Consider the following 23,490-nt stretch of genomic DNA (forward strand, 5'->3'; position numbering starts at 1 on the left):
AGCCAAGGAATAGTAACACAAGCGTGTTATATATGGACATTTCTAAGAGCTATTTGGGGTATAGCTATCAAGATCAGCTGGAAAGTTGAAAGGGTCCCTTGGAAGGGGGAAGGGCCTACAAGCTGCTTTTTCTCAACACAACGTGTATGGTAGTTGCTTCTTGGATTCTGTGCAGGCATGATTTTGAAAAAAACAAACAAACTTGAAACCCCAAATCTAGAATGCATGGGGCACAAAAAGGGAGGTATTTTTTCACGAAGCTGAGCTGTGCACATGAGTATGTGTGCACTGGCTTGATTTTGTTCATGTGTTTCTTACTGTGGGTCATGGTGAAAATGTGAAAGCCATCGTCTGCTGGTTTCTCATTGCCCGTTTACTCCTCATACGTCTGAGCTGCTCACGTATTTTACAGTGGAGCACGTGCTACTTTTTTAAATTAACAATAAGACAGGGAGAGGGAGAAGGAAGGAATCTTACAGGCTGAGAGAATCCCAAAGTAGACAAGCCCTGTCTACAAGGACCGTAGAGGTCATCACGTTGGGGGGGCCAACATCCTTGGAGGTTGGCACATCCTCCCCCCAGCAATGGCCAATTTACATTTATAATGCAGAGGTGGTAATGGTTAAGTGCAACAGTGGAAACGTTTCTAGAAAATCACTTAGCAGTCTACCCCCCCATGCAACCATTTCCACACTTTTATATTCCATTTTGGCCTTCAACCACATGCTTACAAATTGTTCTGTAATTGCAAACCATGATGTTCAGATTTCATACTTAATGCATATTCTTTTTCTTTTGTTGGTTTATTTTCTGGAGGCAGATTCTTAGTCATGACTTTATTGGATTAAGGGTATGACTTTCTTTTTCTTTTCTTTTTTTTCTTTTTTTGGTTTTGAGTGTCTGTGACCATATTGCTTACCAAAGAGTGGTAACAATTTACTCTGCTGCCAGCAAGGTGTGAACTTGGCATCCTCATCACGGACTTGGCATCCTCATCACGGGCTTGCCAGCAGCAGCTACGTGGTTATTTTGTCAAATTAAAAAGTGTAACAGGAGATAGCATCCCTGGATCGTCATTCGGTTTCATTTCCAGTGATGTTGAACATTTTCTCATCTGTTCATTATATTGTCCTTCCCTTTCATTTAATGTCCGTCTCTTTTGTCCTTGTGTCTAAAACTGGAGTCTTTTGAGTATGGATTTTTAGACATTGTAGATTTTTTACCCTTTGTCATAATTGCTGCGGCTGCCAAAAACATTATTTATGTTTCATTTAAAAAAATTTTTTTAATGTTTATTTATTTTTGAGAGAGAGAGACAGAGTGCACACAGGGGAGGAGCAAAGAGAGGGAGACACAGAATTTCAGGCAGGCTCCAGGCTCCAAGCCATCAGCCCAGAGCCCGATGTGGCACTTGAACTCACGAACTGTGCGGTCATGACCTGAGCCGAAGTCTGACGCTTAACCGACTGAGCCACTCAGGCGCCCCTGAAGACTTTATTTTTAAGTAATGTCTACCCCCGACATAGGGCTCGAACCTACAATCCCAAGATCAAGAGTTGCATGTTCTACAGGCTTTGCCAGCAGGCGTCCCTCAATGGTATTGGTTTTAATTAAGTTCCTTAGTTGGTAGAGAGCGGAGTTCTGCGTTCCTCTGATATTACTTGGTTTAGCAAATAAGATGAGCTGTCAGGGACCACGGTTACTTCGGGGTCATTTGGCTGCATGTTGGGTCAGCTCTGGGCTTTAGTTTCGGCACCAGTGCCTTTGTCACCTTCTCGGGGTGCTGTGTCAGCGTGGGTAACACTCAGGTGGGGTGGCCAGGGCGTTGAGGCTGTGAAGCGGCTGAACCAGACCCACTGGAGCTCAGCATTGGCTTCGTTCCCCAAACTGAGGTCCCCAGGGCCTTGTGTTGGAGGCGTGGCTTGGACTGGGGTCCACACAGATCTTCCCTTTACCTCCTTTGGTTTACATTCAGAGATCTTTGGTGACAGTGACGTTAGGGACCTGCTTCTACAGCCGGAGGCCAGCAGGGCAGATTGCAGTGAGAGAGAGAGAGAGAGAGAGAGAGAGAGAGAGAGAGAGAGAGAGGAGCAGCCTTTCTTTCTGCTCCTTAGGCTCCCTGGGGGTGGGGAAGTGGGGTCACTCTCCCCGCCTATGGTTACTTGAGTGCCTTTTCTTCTCACGGGGAGGAATAAACAAGTGGGTGACAAAAGACTGAAATGTTTCCCCTCAACAGTTTCCTCTTTTGTGAGTTGGATGGGGAAATGGTGTCATTGGGACATCCCCACGCCTAGACCTCACAGGGTTATCTTGGTCCAACAAAAGTAGTGCAATGGGTCGTGCATGACAGGCATTTAGGGGACGTGTCTGAGTGTGGTGCACGGTGTCATGGGTGATCAGGGGTTTCCTAGTCCTTCCCTGGTGTGGACCTGGCTAGTGCAGTTCCAAGTGTCTGAGTCTCCAGGAAGGTACGGGCTTGGAGTTGATGTCATGGTTGTTGAGACTCTCTGGGTGTGGGATTGGACCCTGACGTCTGTGAAAGCAGAGCTTTTTCCGGTTGCCTGTGTGTCTTTGTGGAGTGAGGCCTTCGGGGGCCACAGTGAAAGAGGGTAAAACCTGTGGTGAGGGAGGCCAGGTGCCCTGCAGAGAACTCTCCCCTCTGGGGCCTGCGTGGTTATGAATTCCTGTGGCCTTTCTTTTTTTTTTTTTTTTTTTTAAATGTTTATTTATTTTTGAGACAGAGACAGAGCATGAATGGGGGAGGGTCAGAGAGAGAGGGAGACACAGAATCCAAAGCAGGCTCCAGGCTCTAAGCTGTCAGCACAGAGCCCGACGCGGGCCTCGAACTCACGGACCGTGAGATCATGACCTGAGCTGAAGTTGGACGCTTAACTGATGGAACCACCCAGGCGCCCCTCCTGTGGCCTTTCTATGTTCGTCATGCTTAACCGGCCGGAGCTGAAGAACAGGGAGCTCCAGGTTGAGAGTTCTGTTTCACCTCAGAGTAATCATTTCCCAAAGGCCCCAAGCAGAGGGCAGGGATGAGGCTGCCACTACCTTGGAAAACATGCAGACTTGTGCTAATTAGCTGGTTTCTTTGTGGAGGAAGAAGGGGGACTGGCTTTGTTTACTGCTCCAAAGCTTTTGAGCGAGAGCTTTACCATGGTTGGGTTAAAGCTGACAGCTGACAGCTCAGAGCCTGGAGCCTGCTTCGGATTCTGTGTCTCCCTCTGACCACCCTCCTTGGTGTCCAAGGAGTACTCTCGAGGACTCCTGAACTTTTGGGTACCATGCCTGAGTAGCCCTTCCCAGTCTCTGGGGTTCCGTTCTATGGAGCATATGGCCATCCACCTTCCAGGCGTCTCTAGGAACCACGAAGAAGAGGGGGCTGTATTTGACAGTTCTAAGCAGCAGGCTTGTCTTGTCCATAAACAGAAATAGGGTTTCTACCGTTTCGAACATTTTCCTGCCTTCTGGGGCATTTTCAGCCAAGTTGACTGTTTCACTGTGAGGAACTTACCTGAGATTTAGGTTAAAAAAAGTTTTGTTTTGTTTTGTTTTTTTCTATATGCATGAAGCCAGTCATCTGAAGTCGGACGAAAACTTAGCGCTTTGAGGTTTTTGTAATCTGTGAAACACAAATGGGTGAATGTTGGTTCCCTTTTAGTTAGTTGCCTACCAAGAGTCGTCGCTACCATAGCCCTAGTCTGTCCTGTGTCCCTACAGCTAGCAGGGTCCTTCTGCCTTTGTAGGATCCCCAGAGGGACCGCAGTCCATGGTGCCCGGGCTGATAACTTAGTACATTAAGCGAGTCAGAAGTTGTCAAACATGCAGATTCTGGGCCCCAGCCTAGCCCCACTTACCAGAACGTGCAGAGGGTAAGGCCTTGAGATCTGTGTTTAGGATAAGTCGTTTGATGCTGTCAGCTGGGTCCCTCAACACCAGTGACATCAGGGATCAGTTTCAGTTGAGGATGCTGAGGCCTTGAGAGGGCAGGAACTTGCCCAGGGTCGGGTCGCATTGCCGAAGGAAGGCTCGGCCTGAGAGCCCCCGGTGGTCTTGTAGCCGCCCTGTGTGGCCCAGGCTGCGTTCAGGCCTCCTGTGTGCCCTGTCCCCAGCGGTGTCCTTCGGTACCTGGGATCACATTCATCCTCATCCTTGGAGGGGAGTTTTGTGCAAGCGCGGCTCTGACAGTGGGGACAGGGGGCTGCCAGGTTGGTGTCCCCTTCCTGGCTGGTGTTTGAGACCTGACCGGCCAGACTCGCCCATCCCTCCTGGAGGGAGGAGGTGAGCAGACCGTGGTGTCCAGGCTTCGGTGCCTGTTGATTCTGCTCTGTGGCCAGGAGGGTTGAGCCGGCACAGCACTCATCTCCAGAGGGCTGTGGTTTTCATGTCCCTGCTTGGCACCACTTTCTCAGAACATTATGAGCCCCGTGGCCAGGCCACTGAGGCCCAGGAAGGGATTTTGCAGCAGCCACTCCTCGGCAAGGCGGCAGTAGCTGGATTCTTCCCGGCAGTTGTGAGTGGGTTGTCTCCTCACTGCTGGAGTAGCCTTGTTTGTTTTTGCCTTGGGCCCTGTTATGATGTGCCCCTCCCCTCACCCCAGGAAGTGGGAGGTGAACTGGGGCCTGGGGGTGAACCCTGGATCCTGCGTCCTGAGGGTCAGCTTGAGACTCCCCCCCCCATCCCCCCCCCCCCCTTCCCCATCAGGTAAAGGCGGGCCAGGTCCTGAGATTTCCCTTTTGAGGGCACCTTCCTTTTTGTAGGATTCTCTGAGGGGCTTTGGGGGATGAACACAGATGAAAAAGAAAAAGAGGGCCCCCCACTTCACCCTCTGTGCAGTTCACAGAGCATTCTGGAGTCTGAGCTTTTACCCACAGCCTCTGGAGGCCAAAACGGTGGTGGGCGAGTTGCAGGGCAGGTTAAGCAGGCGAGGGAGGGGAGAGAGGCATGGGCGAATGTTGGCTGCTGTATGCTCCTGGGGTCTCTCCACCTTCCTCACCTCTGTGAGGACAGAGCTTGGGAGGTCATCTCAGAAAATGTTCGATGAACGAATATTGGAGCCTTAATTCTGGCGTCTTTACTGGCCTCGGTTAGATCATGCCTGCCTTTCATCTCTCCTTCCCAGACGTGCCTCTCAGTGCCCCTGTTTCTTTGGTGACTCCCTCTACTCCCGGCCCCTCTGCCGCGGGTAGTGGTGGGTGGAGAGGACGTGGACTGGGGACCCCGCTGTCCTGGGTTCAGATCCTGGGCCCTGTCGGGTTTTTTTGTCTTATCCTTGGGCAAGTCCCACAACCTTCCTTCCTAACTCCTGTTTCCTCTGCCAAGCAGTGGAACCAGCAACACCCAATGGAGAGATGAGGAGATAGATGTTTGGGAAGGCCTGGAATTCCGGGGACACTTTGAACACCGACATTCTGCGTTCTTTCAGAAATCTCTTCTTCTTTTCGGGGCTGTTTTTGGAGAGTTGAAGGAATGTGGTTGTTGCCCAGTCTATAGCTGGCATTGAGAGTAAACTGAAGCCTGAACCCGTGCACGAACACGGGGAGACAGTTTGGGTAGATTTCTGGAGTCTGTGCATGAGCCTCACCTTTGCTCTTTCTTGGGGAGCAGGTTTGGGGGAGATGTTATTGTAAGTGACCCTGTCGTCTCATCGCTCCCATGTCTGTTCACAGATCCCGCCTCTCGGAAGATGCACTATTATAGATACTCTAACGCCGAGGTCAGCTGCTGGTATAAGTACCTCCTTTTCAGCTACAACATCGTCTTCTGGGTGAGTTATCGAGAGCGGCCGCTTAGTCTTTTATTCAGTAGATCGTGATTCTTCACGAACCGTTGATTTGCCAGGCCCCCTGTGAGGCTGTGCAGGAGAAGGTGGGCAGGGTTAATGAGCCCTGCCCCCCCCTCCCCGGCCGCCGGCAGAACCAGCGACAAGTCCATTATAAAACAGACTGTTAAGTACAGTGACAGGGAAGGCCAAGGTGATTGAAAACCAGGTTAATGGGCCCCTACCTGAGCCTTGGAGGTTTAGGAACGTTTGAAACTCTGGCCCACACGCATGTCTGTCTTCCCGCTTCCCTGCCTGGGAATGAGCCTCATGAAACGTCGGTAGCAGGGCACTTAGTGCCCTTTTGACTGTGGGCCAGGCCCTGCTCTAGGCTCTGGGAGGTAAGAGTGGACGCAGGCAATAAAGCCCTGTTCCTTGTGGTGCTTGTGTGTAACCCGTAATGGCAGTAGCCTACTGAGCAACAGAGTAGGGAGCTCCTTGGCTAGGGTGGTCAGGGAAGGGCATTCTGAGGAGGTGACTTAAGGACTGAGACCAGAGTATGAGTGAAGAGGCAGCCGGTGGGGGTCTGGGAAGAAAGCTATAGGCAAGAAGAGCAGCATTTGCAAAGGCCCTGAGGCAGGACTGCACTTGGCAGGGGCAAGGGACTTGGGCCTTGTGGCTGGAGCTCAGCGAGTACAAGGGAGAAGGGGACACGAGGGAGGACAGAGTCATGAAGGAGCCGGGGCATGTAGGGCCTTACAGTTGTCAGTAAGGAGTTGGAAGTATTTTCTACTTTCAGTAACTCTGAGGTTATAAGTTGGATCTGATTTTGGAATGGTTCTGCAGAGTGAAGGGATGGATGGGGGTCTCATGTTCTGAGATAGAATTTTGGGACAGAAGAGGGAGAATGGTCTCTTAGCCACATGGAGATGTTTGTTTCCTGTCTGCGGCCACCCTAGAGATGAAGGACTTCACTACCATCGGGGCGGTGGCGGGGGCACTAGATGAGGTCTTTGAGGGAGAGTGTGCTGACTGAGAAGAGGAGGGAGGGGTGTGAAGGTCAAGTCCTGGGGTGCTAGAGGGGACCCTGAAGAGGAAAGTCGGCTCCAGAGTTGGCTGTGAGTGGGTGGACAGGAGACTTTGTATCATAGAAGCCTCTCAAGGACAGAGGAACAGTCAGCTGTGCCACAGGGGCGTGACGTAGGATGAGGACAGAAAATTGGCATTGGCCTTGACAAAGTGGACGTTGTTGGTGACGTGGACCAGACCTGCTGTGTGCTCTGGGGGATGGAAACCCACCTGGAGCTGGCCAAGGAGCCAGGGGGACGTGGGGCAGTGGAGACTATGACTCATGACAGATCTTTCAAGGGCTCTGCCCTAAAGAAGAGCAGAAAAATCGAGCACTAGCTGGAGATGGTCAAGGCATGACGGGAGGTATCCTAGCATGTGTGTGTCACCAGGGGGGTGGGTCCAGGAGAAGCAGACACTGAGTCTATGCAGGTGGGTGCGGGGACGCGATCGAACACCTTAAGCAAGCATTGCTTATCAGTATCTGGGTGGGGGCATGTGCAGAGGGAGGGACAGAATGAGTGGCCGTGATGCTACATTTTGCCTCTCCTGTGGATTTCTGGCATGCCCCGTTTGGACTCGAACTCTTGAGAACAAGGCAGACTTGCGTTAAGACTTCCCAGCTTTTGCCCTTGATATTATAGCATTGTCTCCTGATGGTTTATCTCAAAGTTTTGGGGTTTTTTGTGTGTGCCTGTCCTGGAGAAACAGGGTGGGATTCAGTGCGTGGCTGTTTACCCCACGTCTTTGTGCTCAGCCTGTCTGTCTCCGGCAACTTTGTCATTTTCCTTGAAATAAGGCAATACAGGACATTCGACGGGTTTCCTTTGGGCTTCTCCTGATGGGAGGACGGAGGCTGCCTCATCCTCGCAGTGTGTGGCTTCCTGGATCTGCCTGGCCCCACCCGGAGGCCCCACCCACAGGCCAGGTGTATGGTGGAGGGCCAGGTGGCAGACAGGCGGTCTGACACTTTGGACACTTGTACGCCCAGTGGTCCGTGTTGTTCTCTCCCACCCCCAGGCTGTGCTTGCTTGGTGTGGCGCCTTGACCTTCGAAGGTCATCCTGAATTTTTCAGCTAGAGCGAAACTTCCCGCTGCTGTAACTGAGGCCCCGCTAATGCCCTGTTTCTTCACATTCTTTTCGGAACCGACTCTTGGCTCTTGGGAAGCTTTACCAACTTGCCCAGTAACACCTCGGCAGCCCCAGATTCGAATAGGGGAGTTCATGAATTCCGAGTTGTACTCTGCTTGATTGAAAAGGGCTGCAGTGTTATCGGCGTTCTGCAGGATTGCCGATGTGTGGCCGAGAGTCTGTTTCTCAGTTAGTGTGCACTGGGGCAGAACAGGAGGGGACAAAAAGGAACAGCCAGGAAAACGAGGCATGAGAGAGCTTGGCTGGGAAAGTGCGAGGGTGGCCAGACGCCTCCCTGCTGGGTCCCTAGCAGTTATCTCCTGTCTTCTGCACAGGAGCTTAAGTGTGGGGTGAGGCCTGAGAAGTGGGGCGCAGAGCCTTCAGGGAAGAGCGTGGTGGGTGCAGCGGGGGGCACCCCGGTGCCAGTCTGGACTCTGACCCGCTCTGAGTGATACTGAGTAGTCTTCGCGTTTTCATTGTGAAATATCGATGGCACAGGCCTGCTGCCTGCCTCCCGAGGTTGCTGAAAATGTGTAAAACCCTATGCCAAGCTTTACCTCCTCAGAGACTCCGAGAAAGTATTCTTTTTTTACATAGAGCAAATACCAAAATTGAACAGTCTGACAAACCTCCATGTTCCCATCACGTGGCTTCAACAGTTACCAACTCATTAGCCAGTCTTTGAAAATTTATATCCTCCCCTGTCACCCTCGATTATTTTGAAGCAAAGCATAGGTTGTTTTGCACCGAGTGTTTTTGTATTTGTTTTGTTTCGATGAATTCGCAGTGCACAGCGGGACGGGACTACGGCTTTGCTGGCAGACCTGGGCCCAGCAGGCAGGTTCAAATATGCAGAAGCAACCTGTCATTTCCGTGCCCGATTCTAGGTGCTGGAATGAACACAAGGTTTTATTGGGCACTTGGCCCCGTTCAGAATTACTTGTGTACTAACACACACCTGTTAACAGTCGAATAGGGTTGTTTTTTTTTTTTTTTTTTTTTTAAAGCTCCCTACCTACAGTTTGGGACTGAGATTTTTTCCCCCAAGGGACCATTAATATTCGCTTGGGGTGAGAAATGTGGACGGAGCTGATGTGTGTGTACAGAGTGAGCATGGGGTTGGGCCTCATGCGGTTCTTCTCACGGGGCTGTCCGGGAAACAGTGCAGCATTCAAGGACACTAGCACTTTCTACTTTAAAAAAAAAAAAATTGTATGTATGTACGTATTAATTATTTTTAAGTAGGCCCCATGCCCAATATGGGGCTCTACTCATGACCCTGAGATCAAGAGTTGTATGCTCTACCGACTGACCCAGCCAGGTGCCCCTCTACCTTTTTCTTTTTCTTTTTTTTTTTTAATCATAGTCATTCTTTGCTTGTATTAGTGAGACCTGTTTCAAGTGCAGAATATCACTCTGACTTAAGAAAATGCAAATCAAAACCGCAAGGAGATACCAAATTACACCCATTAGGATGGCTGTTATTCACATACACACACACACACACACACCCCAAAGTGGCAGATGTCGCCGAGGATGTGGAGAAATTGGAAGTCTCGTGCACTGTTGGTGGGAATGCAAACTGGTGCAGCCACTCTGGGAAACAGTAGGGAGGTTCCTCATAGTGTGAACAATAGAAGTACCGTATGATCCAGCAATTCCGCGCTTGGAATAGACCCGAAAGAATTGAAAGCAGAGTCTCAGAGAGCTATTTGCACACGTGTGTTCATAGCAGCATTCTTCACAACGGCCAAAAGATAGAAGCAACTATCTTTTGCTTCTACCGAGCAAAAGCGTCTCGGTAGAGACGTCTACCGACAGATGAATGAATCAACAAAATGTGCTCCGTATGTGCAATGGAATATTTTTCAGCCTTTAAAAAGGAAGGAAATTCTGACGCACGCCACCACATGGGTGAGTTCGAGGACGTACGCCAAGTGAAATAAGCCCGTCACAAAGGAACAAATACTGTATGATCCCACCTATGTGCAGAACCTTGTAGTCAGAGGCTTCAGGATGGAAGTAGAATGGTGGCGGCCAGGGGCCGGGGAGGGGAGAGTGGGGCGTCAGGGTTGAGTAGGTACCGAGCACCGGTTTTGTAAGGCGGAGGCAACGCACAGTGCACAACACTGTGTACTGAGCGCCACTGAGCCGTACTTTTACGAATGGTTGCGGAGTTTACGTTTTATATTGTGTATACTTGGCCACAATTCAGATGAAAAAGCAGTCTCCTTTGACTTGCAGGGGAGGGGCAGCTGGGTCAGGTAGACCCTGGAGGCGGCACGGATAGAGCCCTTTTCTTTGTTCTCACCCCACCTGGTTCCAAAGAGAATTTGAGCTCTCTTGGTTTTGCTGAGTGAATCCTCTGGAGGGAATCATTCAGATGATGTCTGCAACCCCAGGATTGCTTCCCACCACAGCATTGAGTTCAATCTGCAGAGGTTCAGATAAAGCCCCTGCCTGGATCTATTTCAGAGATGGATTAAAAGTGGAGAACTGAGGCCCCTTGTCACACAGACAACAAGCCTGTGTTACACGGGCCAGAGAGTCCCCCTGCCACTGGCCGCTGTAGCGACTCGGGCAGGTCTGGGCCGCAGCTTCCCTGCTTGCGAAGTGCGGGAATTGGCCTCCGAGCCCAATGGGCAGCCTGTTTCTAGGTGAGAGGAGAGTCGTGGGCATCTGTGCTGTGACCAGAGTGGCTTCAGGTGCCTTCCTTCAAAGTGACAAAGGCCTCCCCTGACACGGGTGAATATGTAATTTATGGCTGGAGTCGGGAAACTTTTTAAGAGTGAAAGAGAGCTTATTAAGAGTTCTCAGACGTATCTCGGATGTATCTCAGGACTGTCCCAGGCAAACCAGGATGTGCGGTCACCCTACCCGAGAGAGGCAAAGCGAGTCTGCTGGGGAAGGACTGAACCAGGAGCTCCCTCCCCCTCCCCCAGCATCTGTGTGGGTGGCGGGTTGTCTTCTCTGTGTCTGGACTTGACTGCGCTCCTCCTTTGATAGCAGACTCCCCACATCCTGCAGAGCTAATGTCTCTGGATCCCTCTGACTGACAAAGAGTTGCCCTTATTTGAGCTGAACTCTGTCCATGTAACACCAGACCCCAAGGCTTGACCCCTGGTGTCCATGTGGTTTCTCTGCTTCTGTCTCTGGGTGATTAGGTCAATCAAAAAGGGAAGTCCAGGGGCGCCTGGGTGGCTCAGTCGGGTAAGCATCCGACTTTGACTCGGGTCATGATCTCACAGTTTGTGGGTTCTAGCCCCACGTCGGGCTCTGTGCCAACGGTGTAGAGCCTGCTTGGGATTCTCCCTCTCCCTCTCTCTGCCCCTCCTCCCCTTGCGCTTTCTCTCTCTCTCAAAAATAAATACATTAATTAAAAAAAAAAGGAAAGTCTAGTGTTTTAATAATATGTGTAGTGTATTTTCACTTCCACTCCTGAGAAGTGGTACCTTTTTTCTCTTCAAGTTTTATTTAACAAACTTTTGTAATCGCATGGAAATTCTAGAAGCTTACCCAAGGCACCCCCGCTTTACCGAGTTCCCTCCTCAGGCTCCGTTCTGTCTTCAGTTGCATGTGGTCTCCCATCTTTGTGAGAGAATCCTTGTAGTTGTGAGGTCAGCGTTTTCACGTCAGCATCAGCTAGCCTAGAACATTCTAGGTCACCACAGAGTCTTCTTGATTGTATTTTTGGAAATTCCCATATTGGACATTTCGGTTGTTTCCAATATTTTTTTTTTTTTTTTTTTTTTTTACTATCCTAGATAAGGATGCAGTGACTGGTTAGTGTAATACAGATTCCTCCCTTCGGGCAAGGCAGGGAAATTATTTGCTGGGATAGATTCCCAGGAGTGAGATTAAATGGGTCAGAAGGTGTGTATGCTGTTTTGACCTGACCGACGTATTTATACTGTCAAAATTACTTCTCTCGAAGGGCTGCCCCAATTCATAGGAAATAGACTGCCTTATCTCTTGGCACATGGGGTGTGTGAGTGTGTATTTTTCTACATTTGCACTTGCCAAGTCAGAGGGCAAGATTGCTTAATCAGAGATTCCACTAGAACACCCTGATGCTTACTCCCTATAGGGCTTCAGCTCCTCATCTCCCTTGAGCACGTGGGAGGCTTGAGGAAGGGCCGCTCACGGGGCTCTGCGATGATCATTGCCCAGCACATATGATTACTGAGTGCTCACAGGTTAGTGTCAAATCTGGGTAGCTGGTGGTGTGTATAACTATGCATCCTTCCCCAGTAAATGGAGGGGCATCCTTCCCCAGTTGGCATGCCCCAGTCTACTGCCGTGTCTTGTGTGTGGGAGTGCCCTATTCCTATCTTGGTTGTACCTTCTTTTTTTCCCCAGAAACACTTTTTAAAAAAAATTTTTTTTTAAATCTTTATTTTTGAGAGAAAGAGAGAGACAGACAGAGTGAGAGCAGGGGAGGAGCAGAGACAGAGGGAGACACAGAATCCGAAGCAGGCTCCAGGATCTGAGCTGTCAGCACAGAGTCTGACGCGGGGCTCGAACCCGCGAACCGTGAGATCATGACCTGAGTCGAAGTCGGACGCTTAACCGACTGAGCCACCCAGGCGCCCCCCAGAAATACTTTTTAAATATCCCCTTTATTGAGGTGTAAATTCAATAGAATGGTATTTATTCACTTCAAGTACAGTTCCATGAGTTGACAGCTGTATACTCCATGAAACCACCATCATCCCAGCGAAGATAGAAAACCTTTCTAGCACTTCAGAAACTTTTCTGTGCTCCTCTGCTGTCATTCCCTTGTACCCCTTCCTCAGGCCACTGTCCATCTGCTTCCTGTCCCTCTTACAATTGACCCTCTCTCTTATCTGATTTCTTTTAGTTTAGGTCATGTTTCTCCCTTGTTCTTCTGTTTTTCGTTTCGTTAATGTCTTTAAAGATGTTAAAATTATTGTATTAAAAATTTTTTTTAAATGTTTATTTTTGAGAGACAGAGCTCAGGTGGGGGAGGGGTAGAGAGAGAGGGAGACACAGAATCTGGAGCAGGCTCCGGGCTCTGAGCTGTCAGTACCGAGCCCAATGTGGGACTCCAACCCATGAACCGCGAGATTATGACCTGAGCCGAAGTCGGACGCTCAACCGACTGAGTCACCCAGGCGTCCCTTTCAAAATTATTTAAAATTTTATCTTGCAAATTGTAGTAAGACACATATAACGATGTATCATTGGAATCATTTTTCCATGCATAGTGGTATTAAGTACATTCACCTTGCCGTGCAGCTATCCCCACCATCTGTTTCCAGTCTATTTCATTGATTTCTGTTCCTGTTTATATTATTTCCTCACTTTCCCCGACTTTAAGATTACTTTGTTGTTTTTTTTTCCTAGCTGCTTAAGGCAGAAGATTAGATCATTGATTTTAGATCTTCTTTCCTAGTATAGGTATTTGATGCTCTTTGTTTTCTGCATCCCACACATTTCTTTTTTTTTTTTTTAATTTTTTTTTTTAATGTTTATTTATTTTTGAGACAGAGAGACAGAGCATGAACGGGGGAGGGGCAGAGAGAGAGGGAGACACAGAATCGGAAGCAGGCTCTAGGCTCTGAGCCATCATCAGCCTAGAGCCCGATGCGGGACTCGAACTCCCGGATCGTGAGATCGTGACCTGAGCTGAAGTCGGACGCTTAACCGACTGAGCCACCCAGGCGCCCCTGCATCCCACACATTTCGGTATGTTTTCATTTCGTTTGGTTAAAATACCTTGTATATGCATATTCTGTATGGAATGTAACCTGTCTTCCCCCTCCTGGCTCACTTCAACAGTTTTCTCTTTATTCCTGGATTTTGGTTTTATTATGATATGGGCTGGTGTGGTTTTCTTTATTCTGTTTGAGGTTCATTGGGCTTTTGGGATTTGTGGGTTTATAGTTGTCATCAGATTTCGGACTCCTTTGACCACTATTTCTTCAAATACACACCTCTCCCCTTTTTCTTCTCAGGCCCCTTATAGTCTCATGGGTCACTGAGGCTCTGTTCATTGCCCCCCCCCCCCCTCCCCAACCCCTGCCCCTGAGTTCAAATAATTTCTATTGCTTTGTCTTTATTTTTTTTCAACGTTTTTTTATTTATTTTTGGGACAGAGAGAGACAGAGCATGAACGGGGGAGGGGCAGAGAGAGAGAGGGAGACACAGAATCGGCAACAGGCTCCAGGCTCCGAGCCATCAGCCCAGAGCTTGATGCGGGACTCGAACTCACGGACTGCGAGATCGTGACCTGGCTGAAGTCGGATGCTTAACCGACTGCGCCACCCAGGCGCCCCTATTGCTTTGTCTTTAAATTGACTCATCCTTTTTTCTATAGTGTCCAATTGCTATTAAACCCATCTAGTGAATTATTGGGGCGCCTGGGTGGCTCAGTCGGTTAAGCGGCCGACTTCGGCTCAGGTCATGATCTCGCGGTCCGTGGGTTCGAGCCCCGCGTCGGGCTCTGTGCTGACTGCTCAGAGCCTGGAGCCTGTTTCACATTCCGTGACTCCCTCTCTCTGACCCTCCCCTGTTCATGCTCTGTCTCTCTCTCTGTCTCAAAAATAAATAAACATTAAAAAAAAAAAATTTAAACCCATCTAGTGAATTCTTAACGTCCAGTGCTGTATTTTCTATTTCTAATAGTTCCATTTGGATCTTCTGTTTTCTATTTCTTTTCCTCATTATGTTTATGTTTCCCTTTAAGTCCTCAAGAATATGTACAATATCTGTGTTATTTAAAAAATTTTTTTATTAAAGATTTTTAAAAAGTTTTTATCTATCTTGAGAGAGAGCAAGAGAGAATGAGTTGGGGAGGGCAGAGAGAGAGAGAGAGAGAGAGAGGGAGAGAGAGAATCCCAAGCAGGCTCTGCACCGCCAGCCTAGAGCTGGACACGAGGCTTGAACTCAGGAACCGTGAGACTGTGACCTGAGCTGAAATCATAAGTCGGATACTTAACTGACTGAGCTACCCAGGCGCCCCTAAAATATCTGTTTTTAAAGTCTTAGCTAATTCCATCTCCTCTGTAATGTTTGTGTCTTTTTCTAGTTACTGAATATTTTTCCTTGTTATAGATCGCATTTATTTTCCCTTCTTGCCCGTGTAGTACTGTTTTTTTTTTTTTTTGTTGTTGTTGTTTTTTTAAAGTAGGCTCCATGTCCAATGTGGGGCTTGAAATCACAACCCTGAGATCGAGAGTAGCACGTTCTACTGACTGGGGCAGCCAGGCACTCCTGTCTAGTAGCTTTTGATCAGATGCTAGATGTTTTTCCTCTGAAGCATTCCTCTTGTTTTGGTCCGCTCAGGCTGCCATTACAAAATACCATAAACTTACTGACTTAAATGACAGAAGTTTATTAATCTCTCACATTTCTGGAGGCTGCAAGTCTGAGACTGGGGTGACAGTAGGGTTGGGTTCTGGGGAACGCTCTCTCGCTGGCTTCCCGACGGCTGCCTTCTTGCTGTGTCTACAGGGCAGAGGGTGCTCTTGTCTCTCTTCCTCTTATAAGGATACTAATCATGGAGGCCCCATCCTCATGACCTCATTTAACCTAAATTACCTCCCAAAGGCCCACCTCCAACTACCATCACATTGGGAATTAGGGCATCAACATTGGATTTTGGGGGACACAAACATTCAGTCCGTGACACCGCCTTTAACAGTGTAATATCTTCTGAATCTGACATTTTTTGTTAAATATTGCGTGTGAGATTCATTCACACTGTCGTATGTAGTTGTAGGTTGTTGATTCTCGTTGTATAATAGTCCATTGTGGGGCTGTATCGTTTGGGATTTTTTACAGTTTTAGGCTACTATGACCTGTTCAGGTAATATAGAAACTATCCCAAGTTGGGGACACGAATTATAGGGATGCTCTGGGGTTTGTGTGGCCGAGCTAAAGGAAATCCTGTCTTTCGTCTTGAGGTCCAGATGGTTTTGGTGTGATAGTTTAGTGCAGGATTTGGCAGACTACGGCTTGCAGGCCTGGCTCCCTGCCTGTTTTTGCACATACAACTTAATTGGAACACAGCCCTGCCCATTCATTTACATATTATCTATGGCTCCTTTCCTGCTATAAAAGCAGAGTTGAGTAGTTGAAACAGAGATCACCCAGCACAAGGCTGAAAATATTTACTATCTGGCCCTTTACAGAAATGTCAACTGCTGGCCTTAGTATTTTGGTTTTCTACCCACTGTTAATCACTGAACTGTGCCAGCAAGGGCAGAACCTTGGGAGAAGGTGAGGCTGAGGCTGGGTTGGGTTGGGGTTCCTTCTCTCTGTTACCTGGAGAGCTGCCTGTAACCTCCCTTGGATGACTCTGCCCTTCCTCCTTCCTTCCTTTCAAAGACCTTGACACAGTCTGATTCCTGGGTGGGGCTCGGGGTGGGCTGTCTGTTATCGGGAAACTCAGAGATATCTGTGGAAACCGCCCCCGGAGTCCTCTGGGTAGTCCTTACTTCTCACTGGGGCCCCTGGCGTGTGTTTGCTGGCTGTGCTGGGAAGGGCACACATGGTTCTTTTTTTCAGAACCGCCCTTCCGGCAAGAGGAAAAGCTGGTGTGTGATAGCTATGTGACCCTGCGCAAGGCACCATCCTGCCCTGGGCTCTGTTTCCCTCTGTAATGAGGAAGCTGGGCTCCAGCATCCCTTCCGGCTCCCAGACCTTCCAGACTCCCACAGGGAAGTGGCTTAGTTCAGACTCTCTGAATGTGGGACTACTTGAAGGAGGCATCCCCTGCATTGGTGACGGTTCAGAGTGGCTACAGTCTAGAGGGGTGAGGCTTCCTAACCCCACAGATAATCCTGAGACTCCCCTTCAGCCACCTGGGCTCTCAGGGTGAGGTTGGGCCCAGCGTGTGTGCCCTCTGGCGTTCTTTCTGGCCAATAACTTGTATCGTTAGCATTTCAAGTGACTGGAACATCTCTGGTGTTCTCAGAACTCCGGCTCTAGGGTCAGAATCTCCTGTTCTGGAGAGCGCCAGGACCACGGGTCTCTGCCTGGCATGATTTGTGATGGCAAAGCTTAGGCAGCAGAAGGTATACAGGCCTTTGGAGACGATTTGCCTCCCAACTGCTCGGTTTTGCAGATTGGCCAACTGAGGTCCAAGAGAGGGATGGCTTGCTCAAAGCCACAGGGTGAATTAGAAACAGAGCTGAGATTCTCTTATAGCTTCTTCCACTCTCTGTCCTGTTTTCTTTCCATCATTCTTTCTTATCTTGCTTCAAAAGCCTCCAGAGACCCTGTTTCCCTAAACTCTAATTCACTGTTGTCTCCTGAGACCCAATAAAAGAGATGCCTCTGGAAAGGAGGACTTTGTCTTAGGACAAAGTCTCGAGCTGGGAGCTATTGGGGGTTGGGCACAGAGACTTTCAGTCCAAAGGCTGGTGGCATCTGGAAGGCCCCTCCATGCCTCTGCTCTGCTCCCCTCCCCTGCAGGAGGGCCAGGCTCACTTGGACTGGCTCCATGCCCTGGGGTGAGCATGTCACGTGTGATCCTTAGAACCCTCCTATGACCCAGGAGGGGTCGTCCCCATTTTCTAGAGGAAGTCATAGGCACAGAGAGCTCTTGGACTTGGCATGAAGTCCTGTCTCCAGGAAGTTGCAGAGTGGAGACTAGAACCAGGACCAGCTGACTTGTGCTGTTTGTTCAGCACTGGTCTGGTCTGCTTTGAGTTTGGCTTCCTCTCGAGTGTCCTTCTGGGTTTTTCTCTAGGACTCCCGTAGGCATGTCAGCCTACTGAAAGCCGGGGGATTTGCAAGAACCACAGGCCAGTGGGCAGAGCCTGAAAAGGTTGCGTTGCTGCTGGTGGTTTGCCTTGAACTCACTGCACAAAGGCCTCTGGGACCTGCAAGAATTGCCTAAGTACGTTGACACACACCGAAATGCAGTCTTGCAAGAGGCTAAGGCCGCTAAATTGTGGGTGATCAGGGGCTGCTTTTGAGCTGCTTGGTGTTGGCACCCTCCTCCCGTCCAGCCGGGCCTGGCCAGGTGTCTACACTTTCACTGTCACTTGAACGTGCTTGGGTGAGGTGCCACAGGCTTGCTCACATGGTGAGCAGATTCTGTGTGGCTCCCAGCCCAGGAGTGCCCCAAGAGGTGCCCTCACCTAATTCCGTGGGGGTGGGGTGGGGAGGCTTTGCCTAGGGTGGAGAGGTCTGTAGCATTTACAGTGACACCCAAAGAGGCCCTGCTCCCCGGCCACCCACCCACTCTAGTTGGGACACAGAATGAGCCTCACCACCCGAGGATACGGGTGGTTGGCTTCAGAGTTACACGGCCCCAAGCCCCTTCTGTGGAACCCCCGTGCCATCGGGCCCCCATGCCTGCTCCTGTGGTGGAGAGCTCTGGCTGCCGCTTTGTTTCTGGCCTGGGGGTCGGTGGGATAACGTGCTGGCAGGAGGGTCAGAGACGCCTGGGTATGGTTCTAACCCTGCCACCAGCCAGCTCTGTGACTTCGGGCAAAGAACCGAATTGTTCTGCCTCTGAGCTTTCCTGTTTGAAAGATGGGGTAATAGTGCCAGTATTACGGGGTGTGGAAGGGGCCCTTTCAGTGTATTAAGTGTTTAACACAGAAAAGAGCGGTCCTGCTTGCCATGGTGACCACAGTGGTGTGCATACCTCATGGTCCAAGGCCGGCCTCCCTTTGGGCTTAGCGGGAATTAGGCCCCATCCTTTGGGAGGGAATTTGATCAGGTCATAAAAGAGAGACAAAGGAGGTTACTCGGAATCTGGAAAGCACCCAGCTGAACTGTCACTCCCAGATGGTTGGCAGCCAGGGACAACAGCCCTGCCCCATGGACCATCTGCCCTAGAGAGATCCAGAGAAGAGGCCCCGTTGGGAGCTGGGTTAAGCTGGCCAGTGTCCTGTCCTGGCTCTTCCACGGGGCTGTCGGGTGAGCTCCCAGACAGGCCACTTCCCCTGTCTGGTCCTCCGTCAGTCTCCTCATCTCTAGAATGACTATCGGCCCCCAAAGTTCCTGCCTGGGGCCAGTGTTCACAGAACCCATGACCTAACATGTGATCCCACCATGCTGCCGGTTCCTCCTGTCTTTCTGATGCAAGTTAACTTTAGTTCTTTCTTTAAAACAGAATGGAACAAACCATGAGCCCTTTTCTTAGTGCCCAGTTGTTGTGAGAGAAGGAAATCTGTGCTTCAGTGGAGGGAGCTGGCCATGACTCAGCCAGAGGTCTTTGGGGGTTGGCGGGGGGGGGGGGGGGGGATGGCAGGATTCTCTCCCTGCCCTCCATGGTGCCAGGTGGTAGGCAGGCTGTCGTGGAAAGCGGCCAGGCAGGGGCGTAGGGAAGGACAAGCCTCCAGGCCCTGTCCTGATCCTAATGCCTCTGTAGGACTTGATGATGGACTTGGGCCACACTGGGCTTTTGCTTGACCCTCATTTGCTCTGAATGCATTTGGAGGAATTAGACCCGGGAGCATGTCTGGGAGGAGAGCCGGAGACCACGGGCAAGGACCACCCTGGTCTTGGAGCCCTGGCGACTCACTCACTTGTGCCTGGTCTGTACCTAACATAGCCAAGTCCTTCTCCAAGTTCTTGGGATGCAACCCTGAGCAAAACAGAAAACATCTCTGGGCCTAAGTGGGAGAGGCACAATAGACAGACATACAGCTCATGTGGTCCACGGGAAGTGCCGTGAAGAAAATCAAGCAGAAAAAAGAGGTCAGGACTGAAAGATGGAGAGCTGTCCACCTCGGGTGGTCTCTGAGGAGGTGAAATGAGGAGACCTGAGTGAAGTGAGGGAGGAAGCCCGAAAGGGACATGGCGGAACATTCTGGGCTGAGGGAAGGGATGAGTTTGGCGAGTTCCAGAAACAGTAACAATGCCAGGCTGGCCCGGAGAGTAGAGTTGCATGAGCCAAAGCCTGGCTGCCTAGGCCCTGGTGGGCCATGGCAAGGAGTTTTATTCTAAGTGTAAAAGGAAGTGAGTTGGAGAGTTTTGAGGAGGGGAGTTACTCGATGTATTTTTTTTTTTTTTCAACGTTTATTTATTTTTGCGACAGAGAGAAACAGAGCATGAACAGGGGAGGGGCAGAGAGAGAGAGGGAGACACAGAATCGGAAACAGGCTCCAGGCTCCGAGCCATCAGCCCAGAGCCCGACGCGGGGCTCGAACTCACGGACCGCGAGATCGTGACCTGGCTGAAGTCGGACACTCAACCGACTGCGCCACCCAGGCGCCCCATCGATGTATGTTTTTAAAGGATTGCTCTAGTTGCTTAGGGACCTGTGAGGAGGCCCCTGCAGGATCCAGACCTGCAGGTGTGGAGCATGGACAGGTAGGAGCAGAGAGGGAGAGAGTGTCCGATGCACTAAGTATTTTGAAGGTGCAACCAACAGAGGGCAGGGTGAATGGGAGTCGGGTAGAAAGAGGCATCAGGCATGAGAGGTGTAGGTTTTCTGATCTAAACAACGGAGTAGGTGGCCGTGGTACCATTTAATGAGAAGGGGAAGAGTTGGCAGGGGCTGGGGTTGGGAGAGCAAAGAGTGTCACCCACCATATGTGGACAAGTCAGGTGGACATAGGGTATTTGACCCGGGAGCCGCTATGGCTGGAGATTGGGATTTATGGGTCAGCTGTGTAGACATGCTATGTCAGGCCATGTGACTTATGGCCTCACCTAGAGGACGCCGGGGAGGGCAAGGAGGCCCAGACTGAGGCCAGCATGTGGATGTTCCTGGAGGAGGACGAGCCAGCAGGGGAGGCTGAGGAGTGACAGCACTACGTGCCCCCAAAGCTGAGCGCCTTAGCGTAGGAAGGAAGGACCAGCTGTGTCTGGTCAGGTCAAATAAAGTGGGGAAAAAAAAAAAAAAAAAAAAAAGACTTGACCTCCAGCTCTGGCAAGAGGGTCAGTCACTGGGGACCTGGCGGAATGGCGGGGAGGGAAGTCTGCAGGATTCAATGGGCAGTGATGGGTCACCTTTGGGCTTGTCTGCCCCTGCAGCATAGATACTGGGGAGGGAAAGGAACTAGTTAATTCCAGCAACTAGTTAATTCAGTGGGAGGACTGAAAAGTAGAAAAACCGGTGTGTGGTATATACAGGACTGTGTGTCGCTCCCTGGAGTGCGACCCCCAGCCGGGCAGGGGGGCTCTGCCGGCAGGCCCCAGAGCTTGAGACGGTGCCCGGCACTGAAGATGTACTCAAGCAATACTAGTTGAATGACGTGGGGCCTAGGCCCTTCTGCACTGCGTGGTGTTTTGATCTTGGCCCTCTTGGGGCCTGTGTTCTGCTTTGTAAAACAGACAGATCAGGTCCAGGCAGGGCATCTTCACAGGGGGCCCACAGACTGCTGTGGGACCCAGCCTCGAGGAGCCTGTGAACTCTCTGAAATTCCATCCAGAATCTTGGGCACGTAAGCATTTTCTGAAGGTGGTCTGTGATTCCAAAGAGGTTGAGACCTCCCGGGGCTTTCTTTAAAGGGCCTCTCCTTCCCACTCCAGCCTCCTGGGGCCAGCAGTGAACATAGGAGGCAGGAGTGTCTTAAAGTGTGAGAATATGCCTCGGAAAGGTGGGTTCTAGACAGACATAGCCCTGTTGTGTATCGTGAGGTAATAATGAATGGCAGCCAGATGCCAACATAAAGTACTTAAGCAGAAAAGTAGGCAGCTTAATTTTCAGAGACCAGGTGTTTTGTTTTATATGGAAAAATCTTCTCTGGTTCAGGAACCTGTGTGGTGCCTGGGGGGTGGGGGGGCTTTTTCTTCGTACACGTGAGGCAGCCTAGCCCCCGTGGGATTGGGGGGTGCTCCCTTTCTGGGGTGAATGCACTGTTTAGCACAGGCCTATTTTAATTCAGTAACGAATACCCAGTAACTAATAACACGGAGCACAGTTGTGCCCCCGGCCTCTGCGTCCCCCACAGCGGTGCCCGGTCCTCTGGAGAGAGGCTCACCTGCTCCGGGGACCTGTGAACGCACCTGGAGAGCTGTCACAGAGGGCGACATCGTCTTCTACACCAGATTGTGCATTGAAATGAGTTGGTGGGCTTTCAGAATGTGGAAGAAACAGGGCAGGGCCCCATGTCTCTGACTGCATAGTTTTTCCAGGACAGACTCTGCTCTGAGATCTTCACCTCTGGTCTCTGGAGCACGGGGGCCACTGGGGTTGAAGTTTGTCCAAATGTTCAGGGAAGGTAGGTGCGGGTTAGCCAGAATGCCTTACCATCTTTTGGCCCCCGGGTGCAGTTCCTGTCATCTGCAGGGACGGAGGGCTTGCCTTACCCCCGTGCCGCCTGCATGGATATGAGCCGGGAGCATCCCTTGACTAGCGGTGTGGACGCTCCTCTAAGAAGCACGTTCATGGTGCTGCTTTTGGACCGAACTAACTCTCTCTCCCTCTCTCCCTCTCTCCCTCCTTTCCCGCCTCCCCGCAGTTGGCTGGAGTTGTCTTCCTTGGAGTCGGACTGTGGGCATGGAGCGAAAAGGTAGGTGTCCCTGTTACTGGGACCCTGGACATCAGGTAGCCCAGACCAGGTTTGTTCAGCTTAAATTGTTCCTTATTCCAGACTCCTTCCCGACAAACATTTCTTGCATGCAGTAATGGTTTGTAGCCATTAATCATCACACAGCCAGCTCTTAGAGATAGTTGTGACGAAAACTCCTGGGGTCCTGTGACTGGCTCTGCTTCCCCATGGTAGGGTCGCTGCTCAAGGCCAGGACTGGGCTGTTTGGGTATTTAAGCTCCATGAGTGTGGGGAGCCCTCTCTCCTGTTCCCAGAAGCCTCAGATGGCCCTGGGGGCTTGTCTGCAGCTGTGTCTAGGGCCAGCCTGGGGCCACCTTCTGCTCTTGTCTGTGCCTCTGGTAGCCAGCAGGTCCCTGAACACAGTTGTGTTTATTCCTGAAGTTCTTGTCCTGAGATCAAGGAGCAGGGCTGTGTTAACACGCCCCCTGGATGCCCTGTGGGGCCGAGGCAGGTCTTTACATACCTGTGAACCTCCTCGCCCTGCCTGTGCAAGAGAGGTGAGGCGGGGAGAGTGGGCTCTTACTGTCAGGAAGGACAGAGGCAGTTGAAGCTTTGGGGGGTGGGGGGGGATGAGACCCGTGAGCTGCAGTACCACTTTCTGCTCCGCGGGTAGGTGTGTGCTTGGGGGGGTTCAAGAGAGCTGGAGAGGATCCTCACTACAGGGAGGACAGAATAGGGGAGAGAGTAGGAGCAAGGTGGACTGGGTCAGGATCCTGCCTGGGAACTAAGGCATCCTCTTGAGGCTCAGGCCCAGAACCCTCTGTTGCTTCAGTGGAACCTCCCTTTGCTTTCTGGAAAGGAGGCAGGGCACTTAGATCTCTGGGCTTTCTTGCCATGGCCTTAGGAACTGAATATGGCCTGCCTTTGGGTTTGGGCATCTTCAAGGTGGCCTGTGAACCCCTAAAGGGCGGGGGCTGAGGTGCAATGTCACTTTGCCCTACTGACAAACCCTGCAAGCCGGTGCAAACCATGACTCCTAGCGCCACCGTGTGGCCACCGCCTGCACAGCAGCAGCTCCCCTGGCCTAGCCCTGAGCAGAG

The 23,490-nt window shown here is 50.8% G+C and overlaps 1 protein-coding gene across 5 annotated transcripts in view; it reads left to right on the forward strand.

Annotated features, from left to right (window-relative positions):
- The window catches only part of TSPAN14 (tetraspanin 14), a 57,144-nt gene that overhangs the window by 22,801 nt on the left and 10,853 nt on the right, over nucleotides 1–23,490 (forward strand). For 4 of the 5 annotated variants that reach the window (XM_027062434.2, XM_027062435.2, XM_027062433.2 and 1 more), the window contains exons 2-3: nucleotides 5,676–5,773; nucleotides 22,361–22,411. In XM_027062434.2, coding sequence (XP_026918235.1) covers nucleotides 5,693–5,773; nucleotides 22,361–22,411 — 132 coding nt within the window. In that variant the 5' untranslated portion in view covers nucleotides 5,676–5,692. Of the gene's footprint in view, nucleotides 1–5,675; nucleotides 5,774–5,945; nucleotides 7,268–22,360; nucleotides 22,412–23,490 lie in introns of those variants that run through there. The other variant, XM_053207785.1, reaches the window with a different exon arrangement.

Source organism: Acinonyx jubatus, chromosome D2, assembly GCF_027475565.1.
Source record: "Acinonyx jubatus isolate Ajub_Pintada_27869175 chromosome D2, VMU_Ajub_asm_v1.0, whole genome shotgun sequence".
NCBI lineage: Eukaryota > Metazoa > Chordata > Mammalia > Carnivora > Felidae > Acinonyx > Acinonyx jubatus.